Genomic DNA, 16,231 nt, shown 5'->3' with positions numbered 1-16,231 from the left:
ATAACTGCCATTTTTAGAGAAACTTGAGCCAAACGCGTAGGAATGCTATAAACTTGCGACTTCAAGCAGTCAGTGTCATCGTTCTCCCCGACTAGCAATTTGCCACGTCAAATCAGACACATTCCAAAATTGTCGCCCACCATCGTAAACATGGCGGGCAAGGATATCCCAAACTTCTCAATAACGCTCAAATCGGGGTTCATGCTTAACCAGTCCGTGAGGGAGACGAACGAATCTTCAAGGAACTTCTTCGTCTCCATGGAAGCGTGGACAAAGGAATTATCTTATTTGAACACAACAACTTTTCTATGAGACGCTCTTGTACTTTGTCCAAGAACGGGAACAACTCCGTCTCCAAGTCTTTCAATCCACGAGCTTTGTTGTCCTTCGAGGAAAGCGATATCTGACTTCCCGAACAAGTTAACAGTAACCGAGACGATAATGCTTCCTCCACTGCTGACCCACTTCAAGAACAATTTCTCATCTCCACAGAGGTCACTCCAGTGCGCGCAGTATCCATCCGAACCGTCCAAGTTGAACTTCTTATCGTCCGAGAAGAAACTGACGCCAAAAATCCAGCTTATCAATGTCCTTTGCAGCAATAGGACTACGAGCCTGCTTGTGTTGCGGATTCAGATACGGCGCCTGTTTTCCTTCGCTTATGTGATGAGCTTGCTCCAACTTCGGCACATTCAACACAGTGCGGGCAGTTGTCCTTGCCGACAGTGTCTTGGCGCTTTGCGCTGCTGAAATGTGGTGGACGATTGTTTTGCGGTACATGCGACGTATATCCCGCTTTGTCAGGTAAATGCGCCTTCTCTATTGCTTCATCGTACTGTACGACTCCGGGAAGTGTAGGTACGAACGCATTAATGGCTCAGGTTATTTGAAGTGTTATCCAATCTTACGATTGGATATGTTTTCGTGCTTTCATGCCAAAATTTGGCTCACTTCGATGACATTGAGCTTGGGACTCCTTGGCATGATGCGAAGTTGGCCAATTTTGGCATGGTTAAAGGCACGATGCTGCCATTTAATTGGCCTATTCCCCGCTCCAACAGTTTATGTTCATTTTGAATGTGAATTTTGGAATTTAGAAGATTTAAAACGCAATGCGCATAATAAAATTTCTGATGCATCAAGTCAGGTCAATTCAACCAGACTTAATGCATAATTTACCCGACATTTTCACGATATACTGAAGATTTCAATGGACGCAAAAACTATTTCGTGCACTCACAAGGGTTGTTACTGGAGGAAATACTTGCGCCTGCTGCCATGGTGGGTTTGCGGCTAAACCAGGATGTGTACCTTGCGTTGCTAACGCTCACCATGTCAGTTTGCGCGCTTGCATCACTGCGCTTGGGTTATCGGACAGATCAAATGCTGATGTGGGTCAAGATGCCAATTGCACGCAGGTGACATGTGTCTTCACACCATTCGCATGTAGAGGTCGTGAAATATCTACCAATGAAAAGCGTTGGGTGCCCTACATGCAGTACTCTATTTGATTGGCCATGGAAAGTACGTATACATATGATTGGTTTTAATAATGTATAAAACTAACGCGTTGCTCAACATTCCAAGGATCTCGCAAGTTACACACATCACTAGCCAAAGATCCATCAAGTTGGTGCAGTGCAGGTGCACTCAGAGTCGAATTCGCCAGCGATGCCCAAGTCCATCCAAGAAGGCAGGCCGCTTCTGGTTGCATCAGCCTCCGTGGCGACGGCGCCTCGTTACTTCTATCCGCACGTTCCAAAATGGCATGTGTGGAGCACGGCGTCGCCCATGTTCCGGTTCTGGTTCCTCGTGCTGCTGTCCCTAATCCCGTTCGCTGCGCACTTCGTCACGGTGCGATGCAGCGACAGTGAATTGCATGGGGTGTATGCTTCCTCATCTCATGGACGTAGAATGAATTGGGTGCGCTGCAGCAATTTATGCTTGACGACAAGACATTTCCCATCTCCAACACCATGTATGGCGCCCTGAACTCGGCCGTGAGCGTGCCCAATATGATTATTCCGTTCTTTGGCGGACATATCATGGACTCCCGTGGTCACTTTTCGATCCTCTGCTTTCTCGTCCTCATGTGCATCGGCCACTCGATCGTCGCGTTTGGCATGCAACAGCACACGTTCTGGATGGCGATTCTCGGACGAGTGATCTACGGCCTTGGCGGTGGCAGCGTCATCGTCGGTGTACGCGCCATGGTGTCGTACTGGTTTGATTCCAACGAGATTACTTTTGCCGTCGGGGTCATGGTCGCCTTCACCAGTTTGGCTAAGGTTCTGGCCAAATCGACGGTGGCCCCCATCGCGATGTACTTTGGGAGCTACACGTATGGTCTTCTCTACGGCCTCGCTGTGTGTTTTCTTTCGTGCGCTGTCGCGGTTGTATCCGTGCAATACATTCATCGCCTCAAACAGCTCAAGCGCAAGTTTAAGCAACAGCTTGGAGCGACAACCACGTCCACGCTTGCACAGCCTTCCGAAGCTGCTATGGACCCCGCCCTGCCGTGGCTCAATGCATACTTGCAAGCCCCGGGGAAGCGCTTCCGACCTGCGGCCATTGTCGCTTCGAACCACATGCCATCGCTATCCTCGCTTCGAGAATTCCCACTCATGGTACGTAGGCAGCAACAGATCATCGTCGGCACCGCGTTGTCGTCACTCATGTTCGTGTGTGGTGTAGTTTTGGGTCCTCGTGATCATGCACGTCGTATATGCAAATGTGTTCCATTTGTTTTTGAACATCTCGAGCAGCTACTTGTACCAAGTCCACGGGTACTCGGTCATCGAGTCTGGGATTGTGACCAGTCTCTCCCACGTCCTCGTTCTCTTTGCCCCCGTGGCCGGTCTCATCATTGATCGAACGGGGGGCCGCGTCATTGTGGTTGTAGCGTCTGCTGCGTTGGGCGTTGTGACGTACGGCCTGCTGCTGTTCACGTCGACGTCGCCAGTCGTGGCACTCCTCTTGGTGTCGATCTGTCTCTGTGCGACCCCGACGGTCCTGATGGCCTGCGTACCTCTCACCATTCCCAAGTCGCGCTTTGGCCTGGCGTTCGGGATCGCCGAAGTTTTCGATGCCGTCGGGACGTTCTCGGGCAACCTCGTCGTGGGATACATCCGCGACGCCACCGGGAGCTACACCCCCGTCATACACCTCTTTTTCACGTTGGCATGGATTCTCCTGGGCATGTGTATCGTCTTGGCCGTCCTAGACAGTCGCCATGGCAACATTCTCTCTGGGAAGAAGCAAGAAAATCACGCCAATGTCACTGTCGCTAACGACGATGATGTCGTTGTGGACATTCGTCATGGGATGTACGAAGCCACCAGCAGCGACGACGACGAGGCTGGCCGGCCTGCCAGCAAGGACTCCAAGTAGGCTCTCCATAAATATATTCTAGTTAACTCAGGGTACAGTGGTGTAAGTATGCGGGGACGGTGCGCTCGGGCTGCTCGTGTGGCTATCGGCCGATGCGGCGTTGCCTAAACTCCCCAACGAGAGCGGATGCCACTCAGGTCCGCTTCGATATTTTTGCGCAATGTTGATTGGCTGGCGTATTTTTCCAAAACGAAATTGAAAAAATCTTCTATTCGAGTGCAATGTATGTGTTGGTCGGAAAAACATTTGATACAACCGAACTTAGAGGTGTCTTTCTATTTAATTGGATTTGGAGGCCAATTGCATTTTATTGTATTCCGCACGGATAAACTTGAAATTTGTATGGACAACTGACGCATAAATATAATGGAAGTATTTGCAGCTGTGACTACAATTGTGGGGGGCAACAAACAGGTAGAACGGCCATCGACACTGCACATGACCTCGTCGTCCTCCGTTGCCGCCGACGCGCCGCGCACCTCCAAGCGATACGAGCATGAACCAGATTTATTCTCCCAACAGCTTCAGATGTATGCGTCCCTTGGACGTAACGAAGGACAGCAGGCGGCAAACGCAAAAGCCAAGACCGAGGCCGAGTTCATGGCACTACTCAGCGCGTATATTTCAGGCACGGAGCCGAAAGACTTCCGAGCATTTCTGCCGAGCCAAACCAACACCCAACGAAATGTTTCCAATAGCTCGGCCGAGTCGAAGCGCCACGTGACTAGTCCGACGTTGAAACCAGCGGTCTCGCCATCCTCGCCGATCCTGCATCCCCGAATCATTTCGCGCGTCGTTGGTGCGTTTGACATCCCCACGACCCCTCCAAATAGTGCCTCTGCACAACAAAGGCAATATCGCATCGACGTACCTGCGACCACCTACACAGAAGCACGCAGTCAACGCAGCGAAAGCAGCAGCTTACTCAATTCGCCCCACGCAGCCCCTGAAGATGATCTGGACTTTGACCAACGGAGCTCACTGGGGTCCGCTGACGACAACAACGAAGCCCACCCCCAGCCTGGTGGCGTCAAGTGGAACAGCGAGAGCGGGTTTGACGTCGTGTTTCAGCAGCAGTCAATGGGCATGAAACTCGGGTACGACGCCGTCAAGAAATGTGCGATCGTGAAGGAGTGCTTTGACGGAACCGAGTCGAAAAAGTACAAGCAGATCACGAACGGCGTTGCGATTGTGTCGGTGAATGGCCAGAGTTTGTGCGGCATCAGCCTCTCCAAGATCATGTCGCGACTGCGGGAGGCGCAGCGACCAGCCGTGATCCGATTTGAAACCGCCGCAGAAGGCGGGCCCTCGTTTCCGTAGACGGCGATGGCCGGTCGACACTATATATTAATGCAATGCAGGCACAACTATGGCATGGTGAAGGGCGTCTGCGTCTAGGAATCGTCAAAGACTTAGGCATCGTCAAGGCCGTCAATGCCTCAGTTTCGAGTGGACTGCACCAGACGTCGAGGGTTTGACGGCACCCAATACAAAAAATGCATATAAATAATTTTTCAATTTTCGCCAAAGCATTTCTGGTGCAAAGAGATCTCGATGGATTCCGCGTGTCCACAAAAACGGGACTGCTCGCTTCTATTCAACATTTTCGGGCGATGTTGCAACTGTGGGCTATCGCCGTCATTGCAAGTCGGTGTCGGCGCTCTTTCGATTGCTCGCACGATGGAGATTTCCACGGTCAATGCTTCTTTTGTACATTTTCGTAGATATTTCGATCGATTCGTCCAAATTTTTTCTGATATGGACACGATCTTTTTCGAAAGTTGACGAAAACACGAGGCTCTCTGATTGGGCGAATCGTAGAGCGTGGTCCACGTGGCTCATTTGACCTTCGACGTCACGATGCAACTGCGCGTGTTGACGGCGCTCTTCGTGCTGGGATGTGTGAACTTTGTGTCCGTGCGGGCCGACGTTGAGGCGAAAGAGCCACACGTTGTCGAAGATATTGCTGATGCAAACACGGCGTCGGACAATATCGTGCAAGCTGGCCTGGACGATGCGGCCGACCCGATCTCGAGTCAAAAACCCCACATCAGCGAAGAAGTTGTCGCGCAAATGATGGAGTTGATTTCTCCAGAGTGTCGCGCTGCAATTCAAATGAATCCCGAAGATGCAAAAGGATTGTCGGATGAGTGCAATACTGAAGTGCAAACGACACTGCAAAAGCTCATGGGAGGCAACGTCCGCAACCCGAACGACCCAGTCACCCCCGAGATCTTTGGAAAGATGATGGCGTCAATCCCCGCCGACTGTCGTGCTGAAATCGAAGCCAACCCCACGGACGGCTCCAAGATTTCCGACCCGTGCAAGCAAACGATTCAAACTACTCTCTCCAAGCTCATTGCCAAAGCCAAGCGAGCTGAGGAGTTCAAAAAGTCGAGGGCGTCTGCAAAGCCGTTTGAAGGCTCGACAGAAGATCAAGCGAAGTCCAAGAAGCAACGCCGTGGCAAGAAGGAAACCAAGGGCAACAACACGACGACGTTGTTGTTTGTCATCGGGTTTGTCGTCACAGCCCTGGCCGGGGTCGTCGGGTACGCGTACATGTTGCACCAAAAGCAAGCGCTCCAAGGACGGACGTCAAAGGCCCCGAAGAAGCTCAGCAAGCACAAGAAGGAGAAGGAGGGGCGCCGCCAAGCAGCCGCAGCTGCAGCATCTATCAATTGACAGGAACAACAGACGTATCACTCGTGTCATGGGCTGGTTCCACGTATTCTGAGCACGACACACTTGACGCCAGATTCACATTTGTCGTACATATTAAACGACCCTTCTACAGGGCAGCTGCGAATGCAGTTGGTTGACCAGGCCATTCAAACGGAGACAAGATGCTCGCCAGCACACACCGCCCTGTCGCCTTCATATGGCGACGACTGTCAGCTCTCCTTCGAGACTCTCGAATGTGGCTTGCACATGGCTGGACGTCAGCGTTGCCGGGCATTAGCGTCAATCTCCTGCTCTTCTGCGTAAACGAGTGCCACAGGCAAGCACGTGCTGCACTTGGTTCTACAGCTCTCCAACAAACGCACTGCATGGCGGTTTTAATGGAAGGATAGACGAGCCTTTCGAGGCGAGCGTGGGAGGTTCGTTACAATCCTACGACATGTTGAATGGCGAAACTGAGAAGGCGACGGCTGTTGGGCATTCTCGCTCTGGTCTTAGGCAATACTGGTATGCATGAGGGCGTGGAAGCGCTGCCCCGGCAGACGCACAGACCACAAGTAGAGGGTCCTGTCATCCTGTGTCGTGAGGGTGGCTTGTAAGCCTCTCCCGTGCCATTAGGTAGTTCGGCAGGTTTCTGCGGTTGTCGGTGGTCAGGAGCTTGTCGGTACGAGGCTCGTGGCGTGCTATCCCTAGCAATGAGCCGAACAGCGACGACAGAAATGTCATGTTGAAGCAACCGATGGCATGGACAGTGTATTTCGTGGCAATCCTGTTCCTCTAATGCACACAAAACCTTGGGCACACCAACAGGTTGATGCACGGTCATCCAAGTGGTCCGGAATGCGATGGATATGAATATTTTCTATATCTATGGATGGGCAGGGATTCGTCGTGACTATATGTTGCTCGCAACCAACTTGGTCGTTTCCGTCGAGTACATGAATGGCTGTCCCTCTTCGTCGCTAAGGGTGGCCGCTTGCGACGGCTGCCGCGACAAGACAATGACTCCCACGATCGTCGTCACGATGGCAACAGGGTACATGATGATTTGCCACCATCCTTGCATGTCATGGTCCTCCCGAAAGAAAATGACTCCGGAAATCGACCCTACTCGCGCGATGAACGACCACATGGACTCGAGAAAATGCAGACGTACCGCACAAAATGAGGAACGATTCGTAGATAGCAACGACGTGCAGCGCATCGTATTCCTTCAACCCCAGGTTCAGGACAAAGATGCCGCCAGCAGCACTCCCCAATGCCCCTGCAAAGATAAAGTACGTGCCGACATTCCTCCACACGTCACCGCCGTTGCCAATCAATTCAACAGACGTCTATACGCCACCGAAGCACGCGTGAGCGATCCCAGCCGTCCACGCCATCGGTCAGGCAAGCTCAAGGAAAACGTACCTTCATAAAGTAAAGGTTGCCACCGACCAGGCCGGCCAACGCGCCGAATGCAAAGCGTCGCGTGTAACTCGAGTGGGGAAACGTGTGGACGATGTACGACAGCTACATTTCACGGTAGCACAGGTCAGACATGCCGGTCAGTCGGCGATGCACTTACTGCGATACATGACACGGCAAAAATACTGGCGTACACAATGAAAATGGCTTCGGAAAAGAGAGCGTAGAGCTGCTCAGGTGTGTGCGTGGGCGATGCATGGTCGCCGGACATGCTGACAAGGCCACATCCCACGAGAATGATCGACGACCCTTGCACGACTTGGTCGGACAGTGTCTCCTTAAGCACGTACGGAGCCAACACGATATTCCACACAACACTAAAGCCCGCCATGGGCGCTAGCACGGACTGTGCCGCAAATGAGTAGCTCCACGCGTCGAAGACGGGGTTGATGACGATCACACACACAAACGCGCCGGCAAAGTAGAGGTAGCTGTCGTGGCGCTTGTGGGCAAGTTTCATCAGGACCTTCCCAACAGTTCCGACTAGACTCGCTGCCAGCGACAGGACAATGCCAACGAGCCACCCGTAGTACATGATGGTGACGACCGATGGCGCTGGGGTTGGCGAAGGGGACGTGATGCGTGCAGTGCCGCCTGTGCCCACTGGGTCGAGAGAGATTCGTGGGGGTTCCAGTGTCACTGGTACGGCCCAATCAGGGCCGAGTCTATGGTGGTTACACATCGCACTTACACGAGATTTTCACCACAAATAAAACTACGATGTTGCAGGCGTGTATTTTTATAATCTCCAACAACCGCCCTCGTGACGTAAAGATTCGTCGAGGGGGCAACGACACGTGCTGTCTCGAGCTGCCATTGCCTTCAGTAGCACCTACAGCTGCAACTCACGTGTGCACCTTGAAAAATGTCGGCAACGGCACACTTTGGGATTCTGTTTCCGTCAAAATTTATGCGCCACAACCGATCTTCTTCATGCAGGTTGCATTCCCCTGACGTCGACGGGACCTTTAAGCACCGAGACGACCATTGAGCTGTGTCCAAGCGGTCAGCATCGATTGAAGTTGTTCAGCGTTGCACTGATTTGAATGCAGCCGACGTGTAATACTTGTGGCATGCATGCCCTCCAGAAACAAATACCGCTGCTGTCTTTCTAAATACATTATTTCTGATTCTTGATAGTGTACGATCTTCATCGCCTCTTGCATTTAATACGTCAATAAATACATCAGCCAATCACACGTGACTTCGTTGGCGACGTCGTTGGTGTAAAAGCAGGTCGTAATAAAATCCTTTCGAAAAATATGCTCTACTTTTAAACCATGATGACGAGACGCAGTATGCAATACAATTATGATCTTTCAAATAGATCATATTTAAAAAGGAAAATACACCTGTGACACTACGGTCCAGTGGGATCTGACCGTCCCATCGAACGCACTTCCATGGGATTGACACATTCTCCGTTCTGCAGCGGAGGCCGTTCGACAGGCGGCATGCTCGACGCGCCTGGGAACCTCCCGATACTTTGCGGCTCCTTGATGTTCTACTTCGTGTGGCTGACTGCAGCGAATGCGTCATCCATTCCTTCCCAGCGATCGACAACTGTCATGTGCCCGCTCATATCCATGTTTGAAGACCACGTGGCTGGCGCGCCACAAGCCAAACCGACGCCACCGTGGTGGGCACTGCCTGGGGTTCCTGCGACGGCATCGTTGGAGATAGTTCTGGAACCACGATTGTCCGCCCTCGTTTGTCCGAACAGGTCAAATCCGGACCAGGTGACCAAGAAGAAGAGGAAAGCAAAACCTGCCGATAAGCACATGGCGCTGAAGTTGCTCCTGTTTGGCACGGTCGTGATCGTCCTCACAACGCTGTTCTAGCTCGGTGTCTTTGCCACTCTCATATTTAAATAGACAAAACGTGTGAGTTAACTGGAACACGGCGCTAGTCCTGGAAAGTAGGGTCCGAAGGCTCGTCGATGAGGCCTCTCGCCACACTCCACCCTGGAGCTTCAAAGTGCATTCGTTGACTGGAATAGCTCCTCAAGAAATTCAGGGACCCTCATATGATGCAACAGCCGGCTGTTATTCGTCGCCACGATCCTACAACGCCTCTCCAGCCCTAGCGGAGTCTATCCCAAACTACTGCCATCGCCCTGATGCGTCGACATGCAGGCAGCCCCTCGCCGGCTTTCCGAGCACCGACCTGGCGCATTGGCAACCCATTCACATGGTCTGTTCTACAAGCCATGTTGTTTCACCCGCTCAACTTTGTCATGTCCACGGCAAGCTTTGCTGTCGTCGTCACCTCGATTTGCTCTCACTTGTACTTGTACATCACGACCGCTTTGCGGTTCCGGCGCGACGACATGATCGACCAGGTCGACATATTCCTGCCACATTGCATTGCCAAGGCAGCCACGACCGATATCACGATTCATGAATACTTTCGACTCCAGCACGACACCGCTGAGGACTCGGTTCTCGTCGGCGTGGATTTGCGCGTTAAACAATCGTTCTTCCACTCCGCTGCCACGATAGAGTTGTACATGGCCACAATCTACTTTGTGTCTGTCAAGCCGCTCTGCTCGAGCCTGTTTTTGTACGTGGGGCCGCTGTCATTCGTGGCTGCTTGCCTGAAGCTATTTGATCCGACGCCAGCCGAAGTCCACAGCGTCATGACCGCCTTCGAGTCGTGGACCGGCCGCGAGGTCAACATGCAAGTGGCCCGGTGGGTCGTGTCTGGCGAGGTCGTCGTCACCGCGATCGTCGCGCTCATCGTGTCGGAACTGACCGCACTCATCTCGCACGACCTCATGCGAGTCTTTTGTTGCGAGTGGAAAGTCGAGTTCGATCGAGACACGCTGGCCCAGCTCCTGCCGTTCGCTGCAGCGAAGACATCAGGGTATGGTACCACAGCCGACCCAGTGCCATTGCTGGTACCCGTGGACGTGGTCCGTCGCTAAAAGTCGGCGAATTCCCGGTCGGCCGCCGCAGAGATCGATTTGTTGGACTTGGGTGGGTGTTTGTCGTGAAGTGTAAAGTTGCCAAAGTCCCCCGCCATGTGAAGGGGCGGATGGACGGGACACTCGATTCGCAGCGCATCGACCATGGCCCAGTCGACGTCGGCGAACCAGTCGTGCTGTTTAATCTTGACAGGGTCCACGAGTCGCTTGGTCAAGTCGGGTTGGAGCAACTGCCGGATCAAGTCTTTGTCGATGTTAATGCAGCGGCCACTGCCGTGGCATCGTACCTTTGGCGTTGGGCGTGAAGCGGTCGCCAAATGTAAGCTTGCCTTGCACGACGCGTGTGTACAGCTCGTAGGGCGTGTCCGTCGCGGACCGAAAGAATGGAGTGCGCCCCATGAGCAGCTCGAACACGACACAACCAAATGCCCACCAGTCCACGGCCTGGGTGTAGCACCGATCATTCTTGCGGAGTTGCTCCGGGGCGAGGTACTGCGGAGTTCCGAGCGACGTGGTGCACCGACCGTTGTCTTCAGGATTCCCGACATACTTGGCAAATCCACAGTCGACCAGCCGAATGTGCCCGTGCGCGTCGAGCACAATGTTTTCGGGCTTCAAGTCGCGGTAGATGTACCCTTCTTCGTGAACGAACGCAAGGACGAGGACAAGCTCGGCAGCGAAGAACTTGGCCTCGTGGTCGTAAAACCGGTGGTACTCGTGCAGCCTGTCGAGGAAACAAACAACGTGAGCCATGCATTCCATGTCTCTCCTTTCGACGTACCACTTGAAAAGCTCGCCGCCGGGAACGTACTCGAGAACAAAGTGAATTTGGTCGCTGGATTGAAACGTAGCAAAGTACTTGACCAGAAACGGATGCTGCAGCGTCTCCATCGCTTGCTTTTCGCTTTGGACATGGCGCAGCATGTTGCGATCGATCACGTCTGCCTTCCACATGGACTTGATGACAAAATACTGCCGAGACAGCTTGTACTGAGCGATATACACGTGACCGATCATGCCTGTTCCAATCAACCCCTTCAGGTCAAAGTCCTTTAGGGACAGCGCTCGCTTGGCCTTGAGCGACGTGCCTACGAAGGGTGCGTACGTCACGAGTGAGGGATGAACGGCGCGCACCTATCCAGTCGACGGGCGGCGGCGGGTCATCTTGCAATGCCGCCATCACATACACATTTACCCGCCGCGTGGAACTACCTCCGCCCATTCCGCCGTCGACTGTGAAAATGGACGTTGTAACTCCCATGGTGGTTCTGACATGAAACGGATGCCCATCGCATGCAATGGTCGGTACGCTATAGGTGGTCCCACCGCTGCCGCGGCACTCCACTGTCAGAGCCATGCTGACGAGTGCGATGGCATCTTATGATGCGAATGGATACGCAAACGTGTGTTCAAGGAAAGGCATGTGCTATTCCGTCATGTGGCATATTTGCAGAGCTAACGAAGCCGTGGTGCGGTCGTCGTTGCTTGTGCTGGGTAATGTAGCGAGAGCTTGGAGGGCTTGACGAAGCGAGACAGGTAGCTTGGGCGGGTGTCTCTGTGATGCCAATGCAGACTTTAGCCCTTGGAGGCATCGTAGTCGAGTCGAAGGATTCGACGTGTCCGTCACGGCGTCCATGAGCGAGCTGTCACATCAAGTGTCACCTTTGTCATGGTTAGACCTTGCGTACCGAAGCGGTGACAACGACGGCATTCCTTCGCGGGGGAAGAGTTCCTTGAAAGCCAAGTCGCCAAACAACTAGAACGCAATTAGAAACACACTTTTGGACAGCTCGCTCGATCACCACCTGACAAAGAATCGACAGACAACGAGATGCTTTGTCAGCACATGCGGGCGCATCGTCGTTGTCGTCGGGACAACGCTTGGTCGCGCACAGGACGGCAAGTCGTGGCACGCACCGGACAAACTCAGGATGATGCTGGGCAAACAATGCGGTATTCGAAAGGTCCGACGCCACTCTCGATCGCAGTTGCGCCAAATGGTCGTACAGAAGGGCATACATGAGCTCGAGCAGGTCGCCTATCGGCCCAACCAACGCGTGATTGTCATCGGCAAGCACAGCATTCGTAAGCAAGAGTGGCAGTCCCATCTCGTACACCTGGCGCACAGGCACTTCGTTCGATTGCACCACGAGGAGGAGCAGCTTCGTCGTGCTGGCGCACATCGTGTGAACCAAGAGGTGCAAAATCGGGTCGATCAATTTGAGCCGATACAAAATACTGACAAACGCGACGTCATGGTGGACAACGTTGTACAAGAATTCCACTGCACATCGGCGGACACGATCGTTCGTCGACGCGTGCAGCAGCACGTGAAATGTTGGGAGCAAGTGGTGCACGATATACTCATCCACGTACGGCGCGGGTGAAAACACGTCAAGGGCGCAGTTCACGACACGAATCGCGTCGGCCACCACGTCCGAACTCGTGACGCCGGTCGATGTCAGCACTGCCGCCAGCTGAAAGAGCGCCGTTTGAAACCAAATTTGGTTCGCCATGTCTGCATCGCTCACAATGTCATGTTTGGAAAACACGAGCAGGAGGATTTTCACGGCGGCCTCCGTGGTGGCTTGGATCGCGTTGGCCAGTCCCACGGCAAAACATTCGTTTTCTTGGTTGACGTTGTCAAGCAAAATCCCGACGAAAACTTGGCGGCATTGTGGGTGGTGGAGCAGTTGACTGACCAAGCCCTCAAATAGTGGAAGCACATCCAAGGCCACCCGGTCGTCCCCGAGTGACATGGTTACTTCCAGCGCAATCCGAGAACTCAGCGCCACGACTTGCTGAGCGGACTGCAACGCATAGATGCTCGTGGCCGACGACGGCGCTGCGTCGTGCACCAACAACGCATCGACGACCTTGAGAAGATTGGACTGGACAAACAGGACGGCGAACTCACGACTGGCTTGCAAGCCAAAGTACAGAAACAGGAGGAGCTTCCCATGCACGAGGTTCGTGAGCTTCACATCGCCATCCTTGAAGCGCCCCGTCGCGTGGATGTGACCCGACTCGTCTTCTTCAAACTCACGACTCTCAAGCGCATGGCCAAGGGTTTCCAGCGACCGAAGGTTGCAGATTGTAGACATAAACTCCCCCTTCGGGATGTCGGTGGACAAGTCTTGCGCCGTGTGCTGCAGCGTCGCATTCAACACGTTGAGTGCTGCAATCATCCACCGATAGTCTCGTTGTGCGAGCCACAAGTGGTCCCATGCAATTGACATGTTACGTGCCACGTGCAAAAAGATCGTATCAACCACAGTCGACCCGTCCAACGAAGGCGCACTTGCGTGTTTGAGGACTTGAGCCATCGTTTGGATGGCGGCAACTTGAAGAGGTTGCTGAGTTGCTGGCTCGCGCAGGCTTCGGTCCATCAGAGCGTACGCGACGGCGGGGGTGACAAATGGGGCCACGACATCCGAGTCGGTGGCGTGCGTCAGGATGTTGCATAGCGTCTGCACAGCGTAGTGTCGCACGATGGCGTCAATGTCCTGAATGCCTCGCACCAGACATTGGACGGTCGGAGGATTCAACGGCCGCGTCGGTGCTTGCGTGATAGTGTAAAATGCCAGCTCCCCCACACACGCCATGACTCGCCTCGTGACTTGGACGTTGTCATGCTCGACTTGCAACGTTTGAATCAAGATGGGCAGGATGGCGCCTGGTGTCGAGTCGCTGACGACGTCGGGGGCGATGAATGTGGCGAACCGGACAACGTAGCCCAGGACGAGCCCCAGTCGAGATGACAGCGCGGATGACGTAGATTGCTCAAGCAATTTCCCCAGCAACGTCATGAGGGACGAGTTGACAATGATGTTGGCAAACTATGCCGCAGATCAGGTAAAGTTGAACTGATGGAGTCGTCGGCTCACCTTGGACGACGTGGCCATAGCATACAGGTACGCCAAGGCGTTGTGCTTTTCAGCGACAGTGGCGTCGTTGCCACGAAGGTAGTTGTACAGCTGCTCCAGTTTGGCCTCAATGTCCTTTTGTGTCGTGAGGGATTCGACGGGCACGATGGGGAACGGCAGCATCGACTCTTTGATACGCGGGACAGCCACCGACTCGATCGACGTGCATGCCACGATCGGCTTGACGGAGCCATCCAGCGTCGTGAATATCCTAGCTTTGGCGTGTTTCAGCGCATGGAGCGATGACTTGGACGGCTTTGGACCGCGCCGTTTGGATTGAACTGGCGCCGTCTTGGGTGGGAGTCTGGCGACATGGTGACGAGGCTCGTCCAGTTGCAACATGTCAACTTCGTTGTTCGGAGGAGTAGGTTGGTGGGCCTCAGGTGCAGTGACCGGTCGCATTGGGACCACTGCGTCGTCCTCGTTGGAGCATGTGCTGGTGCTGTCATGCGATTCAGTAGACGATCGCTTGTCGATAGGCGATGGATCGAAATTGGTGGTTGGACTCGTTTGGGGTCTATCGAAGCATTTGATGAAGATAACAAGGGGACTTCGTACCGAGTAGGGGAATGGGCCATAGGGTACAGCTTAGCAAACAATTCTTGCGGCGGAAACGATGGAGGCGTCGCACGAGATGCCTGATCACCCCAGAACGGATGGCACAGAATGTCATGCCTGCAAGTGAACCATGACCCACGACGTGGGACTCTGTAAATACCACGTGATGCGGTCGGCTGGGTCCTTCTCGAGCAAGCGGCGGAGCAAGTCGGCGAAATCAGCTGACATGTTTATGCCGTTTGGCGGGAGTTGCACGGGTTCCGTTTGAATCTAGCCACGTTCGAAATCTCGTCAATCATGTCAGAACTTTATACTTGGATGCGTGCGACGAGAGGGAGGCCATCCTGTACCATGCTCCGAAGGTCGACAAAGCCGAGGCTGGAAAACGGCTGTGTCCCCGTGAAGAGTTCGTACAACACGCAACCCTGGCGACTGTGCGTCAAACAACATGTCATCCATCAACAAGCCGCTTACGAGTGCCCAAAAGTCGGACGCAAAACTGTGCACTGGATGTGGATCAAAGAGCTCGGGGGCCATGTAATGCGGTGACCCGGGGGTTTGGTTCTCCTGGTGATGCATGGCGATGACATTGGTTGAGCTAATTTGTTCGAGATGGATGTGGAAACCTTTTGAATACTTTCTTCCGTTGGTATCTTGCGCGCCAAGCCAAAGTCCGAGAGCTGCGCGTGAACATGAGCGTCTGTACAATGCGACATCGTGATGGACAAACTTACTTTCAGACAGCCGTACTCGTCAATCAAGACATTGGCGGGCTTCAAGTCACAGTATATCACACCATTCGTGTGCAGATACAGCAACCCCATCAACATGTCGTGTCCAAAGCTCTAGACGTCGCCATGTCATTAAGAATCCCAACAAGGCACAACCGCGTACTCGGACAGACTCTTCGGGGAGCGTCTTGTCTTGTGTGATGAGGTTCAAGAGATCGCCGCCAATGCAGAACTCAAAGATGATCCAGATGTGGTTTGTCGACTCGTACCAGTTGTGAAACTTGAGCACGTACGGGCTATTGAACTTGTGCAGAAACTGCACTTCGTTCAGGATCTTGGCCATCCGGTCCTTGGCCGTGCTTTTCACCGCGACGTACTCAATGCTGCGCTTCCGCCGCGCCTTGTATACGTTCGAGTGCTGTCCGCGCCCGATCTCGTCGTATATGTTGTAGTTCTCCATGCCTTGACCGCCGGACGCCTGCCTCGGGCTGTCGATGCTGTTGTATCTTTTTTTGGGGTCGCGCTGCATCCGGATAAAAATCCGGTTAAAAATT

The 16,231-nt window shown here is 53.5% G+C and overlaps 7 protein-coding genes across 12 annotated transcripts; 3 read left to right on the top strand and 4 right to left on the bottom strand.

Moving 5' to 3' along the window:
- The first annotated feature begins 1,592 nt into the window (after positions 1–1,592).
- H310_00625 lies at positions 1,593–3,515 on the top strand. 2 transcript variants are annotated; one of them, XM_008863471.1, is made up of 3 exons: positions 1,593–1,854; positions 1,914–2,627; positions 2,695–3,515. In XM_008863471.1, exons 1-3 carry the CDS (start codon positions 1,672–1,674, stop codon positions 3,388–3,390), a joined length of 1,593 nt encoding a protein of 530 aa, XP_008861693.1. In that variant the 5' UTR covers positions 1,593–1,671; the 3' UTR covers positions 3,391–3,515. The 2 variants fall into 2 exon arrangements, with proteins under 2 accessions (XP_008861693.1, XP_008861694.1); XM_008863472.1 differs by having other exon boundaries at positions 1,593–2,627.
- Positions 3,516–3,790: 275 nt separating this feature from the next.
- Positions 3,791–4,915, bottom strand: H310_00624 (hypothetical protein). The gene has a single exon (XM_008863470.1). It carries the CDS (start codon positions 4,251–4,253, stop codon positions 3,915–3,917), a length of 339 nt encoding a protein of 112 aa, XP_008861692.1. The 5' UTR covers positions 4,254–4,915; the 3' UTR covers positions 3,791–3,914.
- Positions 4,916–5,236: 321 nt separating this feature from the next.
- On the top strand, positions 5,237–6,285 carry H310_00623 (hypothetical protein). Its single transcript, XM_008863469.1, has one exon. The coding sequence runs from the start codon at positions 5,251–5,253 to the stop codon at positions 6,070–6,072; it is 822 nt and encodes a 273-aa protein (XP_008861691.1). The 5' UTR covers positions 5,237–5,250; the 3' UTR covers positions 6,073–6,285.
- A 496-nt stretch (positions 6,286–6,781) lies between these two features.
- On the bottom strand, positions 6,782–8,162 carry H310_00622 (hypothetical protein). The gene is made up of 4 exons (XM_008863468.1): positions 7,637–8,162; positions 7,480–7,581; positions 7,226–7,403; positions 6,782–7,176 (listed from the first exon to the last, which is right to left on the bottom strand). Exons 1-4 carry the CDS (start codon positions 8,069–8,071, stop codon positions 6,965–6,967), a joined length of 927 nt encoding a protein of 308 aa, XP_008861690.1. The 5' UTR covers positions 8,072–8,162; the 3' UTR covers positions 6,782–6,964.
- A 757-nt stretch (positions 8,163–8,919) lies between these two features.
- H310_00621 (hypothetical protein) lies at positions 8,920–9,497 on the top strand. The gene has a single exon (XM_008863467.1). The coding sequence runs from the start codon at positions 8,940–8,942 to the stop codon at positions 9,375–9,377; it is 438 nt and encodes a 145-aa protein (XP_008861689.1). The 5' UTR covers positions 8,920–8,939; the 3' UTR covers positions 9,378–9,497.
- A 98-nt stretch (positions 9,498–9,595) lies between these two features.
- On the bottom strand, positions 9,596–11,696 carry H310_00620 (AGC/PKA protein kinase). 4 transcript variants are annotated; one of them, XM_008863465.1, is made up of 4 exons: positions 11,597–11,696; positions 11,244–11,550; positions 10,750–11,186; positions 9,596–10,706 (listed from the first exon to the last, which is right to left on the bottom strand). In XM_008863465.1, the coding sequence occupies exons 1-4, from the start codon at positions 11,682–11,684 to the stop codon at positions 10,459–10,461; spliced, it is 1,080 nt and encodes a 359-aa protein (XP_008861687.1). In that variant the 5' UTR covers positions 11,685–11,696; the 3' UTR covers positions 9,596–10,458. The 4 variants fall into 4 exon arrangements, with proteins under 4 accessions (XP_008861687.1, XP_008861685.1, XP_008861686.1 ...); XM_008863463.1 differs by having other exon boundaries at positions 10,750–11,550; XM_008863464.1 differs by having other exon boundaries at positions 9,596–11,186.
- Positions 11,697–11,875: 179 nt separating this feature from the next.
- Positions 11,876–16,178, bottom strand: H310_00619. Of its 2 annotated transcripts, XM_008863461.1 has the most exons (11): positions 15,841–16,178; positions 15,681–15,791; positions 15,573–15,626; positions 15,421–15,513; positions 15,297–15,371; positions 15,107–15,216; positions 14,947–15,063; positions 14,350–14,905; positions 12,268–14,301; positions 12,151–12,218; positions 11,876–12,105 (listed from the first exon to the last, which is right to left on the bottom strand). In XM_008863461.1, exons 1-11 carry the CDS (start codon positions 16,135–16,137, stop codon positions 11,889–11,891), a joined length of 3,732 nt encoding a protein of 1,243 aa, XP_008861683.1. In that variant the 5' UTR covers positions 16,138–16,178; the 3' UTR covers positions 11,876–11,888. The 2 variants fall into 2 exon arrangements, with proteins under 2 accessions (XP_008861683.1, XP_008861684.1); XM_008863462.1 differs by having other exon boundaries at positions 15,421–15,626.
- Positions 16,179–16,231: the final 53 nt, after the last annotated feature.

This window comes from Aphanomyces invadans, assembly GCF_000520115.1.
Source record: "Aphanomyces invadans strain NJM9701 unplaced genomic scaffold supercont1.1, whole genome shotgun sequence".
NCBI classification, from domain to species: Eukaryota; Oomycota; class Saprolegniomycetes; order Saprolegniales; family Verrucalvaceae; genus Aphanomyces; species Aphanomyces invadans.
Note: the sequence above shows the minus strand (reverse complement) of the source record. Positions and strands in the feature narration are given on the sequence as shown.

Excerpts from the sequence above, each read along its gene's own strand:
- H310_00625 (XM_008863471.1), top strand. The coding sequence starts at position 1,672 with ATGCCCAAGTCCATCCAAGAAGGCAGGCCGCTTCTGGTTGCATCAGCC. Across the intron at positions 1,855-1,913 it reads TCGCTGCGCACTTCGTCACG|AATGAATTGGGTGCGCTGCA; the intron begins GTGCGATGCAGC and ends TCATGGACGTAG. Across the intron at positions 2,628-2,694 it reads TTCGAGAATTCCCACTCATG|TTTTGGGTCCTCGTGATCAT; the intron begins GTACGTAGGCAG and ends TGTGTGGTGTAG.
- H310_00624 (XM_008863470.1), bottom strand. The coding sequence starts at position 4,253 with ATGCGATATTGCCTTTGTTGTGCAGAGGCACTATTTGGAGGGGTCGTG.
- H310_00623 (XM_008863469.1), top strand. The coding sequence starts at position 5,251 with ATGCAACTGCGCGTGTTGACGGCGCTCTTCGTGCTGGGATGTGTGAAC.
- H310_00622 (XM_008863468.1), bottom strand. The coding sequence starts at position 8,071 with ATGTACTACGGGTGGCTCGTTGGCATTGTCCTGTCGCTGGCAGCGAGT. Across the intron at positions 7,582-7,636 it reads TTGCCGTGTCATGTATCGCA|CTGTCGTACATCGTCCACAC; the intron begins GTAAGTGCATCG and ends CGTGAAATGTAG. Across the intron at positions 7,404-7,479 it reads GCAACCTTTACTTTATGAAG|ACGTCTGTTGAATTGATTGG; the intron begins GTACGTTTTCCT and ends GGTGGCGTATAG.
- H310_00621 (XM_008863467.1), top strand. The coding sequence starts at position 8,940 with ATGGGATTGACACATTCTCCGTTCTGCAGCGGAGGCCGTTCGACAGGC.
- H310_00620 (XM_008863463.1), bottom strand. The coding sequence starts at position 11,684 with ATGGGCGGAGGTAGTTCCACGCGGCGGGTAAATGTGTATGTGATGGCG. Across the intron at positions 11,551-11,596 it reads GCCGCCCGTCGACTGGATAG|GCACGTCGCTCAAGGCCAAG; the intron begins GTGCGCGCCGTT and ends CACCCTTCGTAG. Across the intron at positions 10,707-10,749 it reads CTTCACGCCCAACGCCAAAG|ACTTGATCCGGCAGTTGCTC; the intron begins GTACGATGCCAC and ends ACATCGACAAAG.
- H310_00619 (XM_008863461.1), bottom strand. The coding sequence starts at position 16,137 with ATGGAGAACTACAACATATACGACGAGATCGGGCGCGGACAGCACTCG. Across the intron at positions 15,372-15,420 it reads CGTCCGACTTTTGGGCACTC|GGTTGCGTGTTGTACGAACT; the intron begins GTAAGCGGCTTG and ends CACAGTCGCCAG. Across the intron at positions 15,064-15,106 it reads CCAGCCGACCGCATCACGTG|GCATGACATTCTGTGCCATC; the intron begins GTATTTACAGAG and ends GTTCACTTGCAG.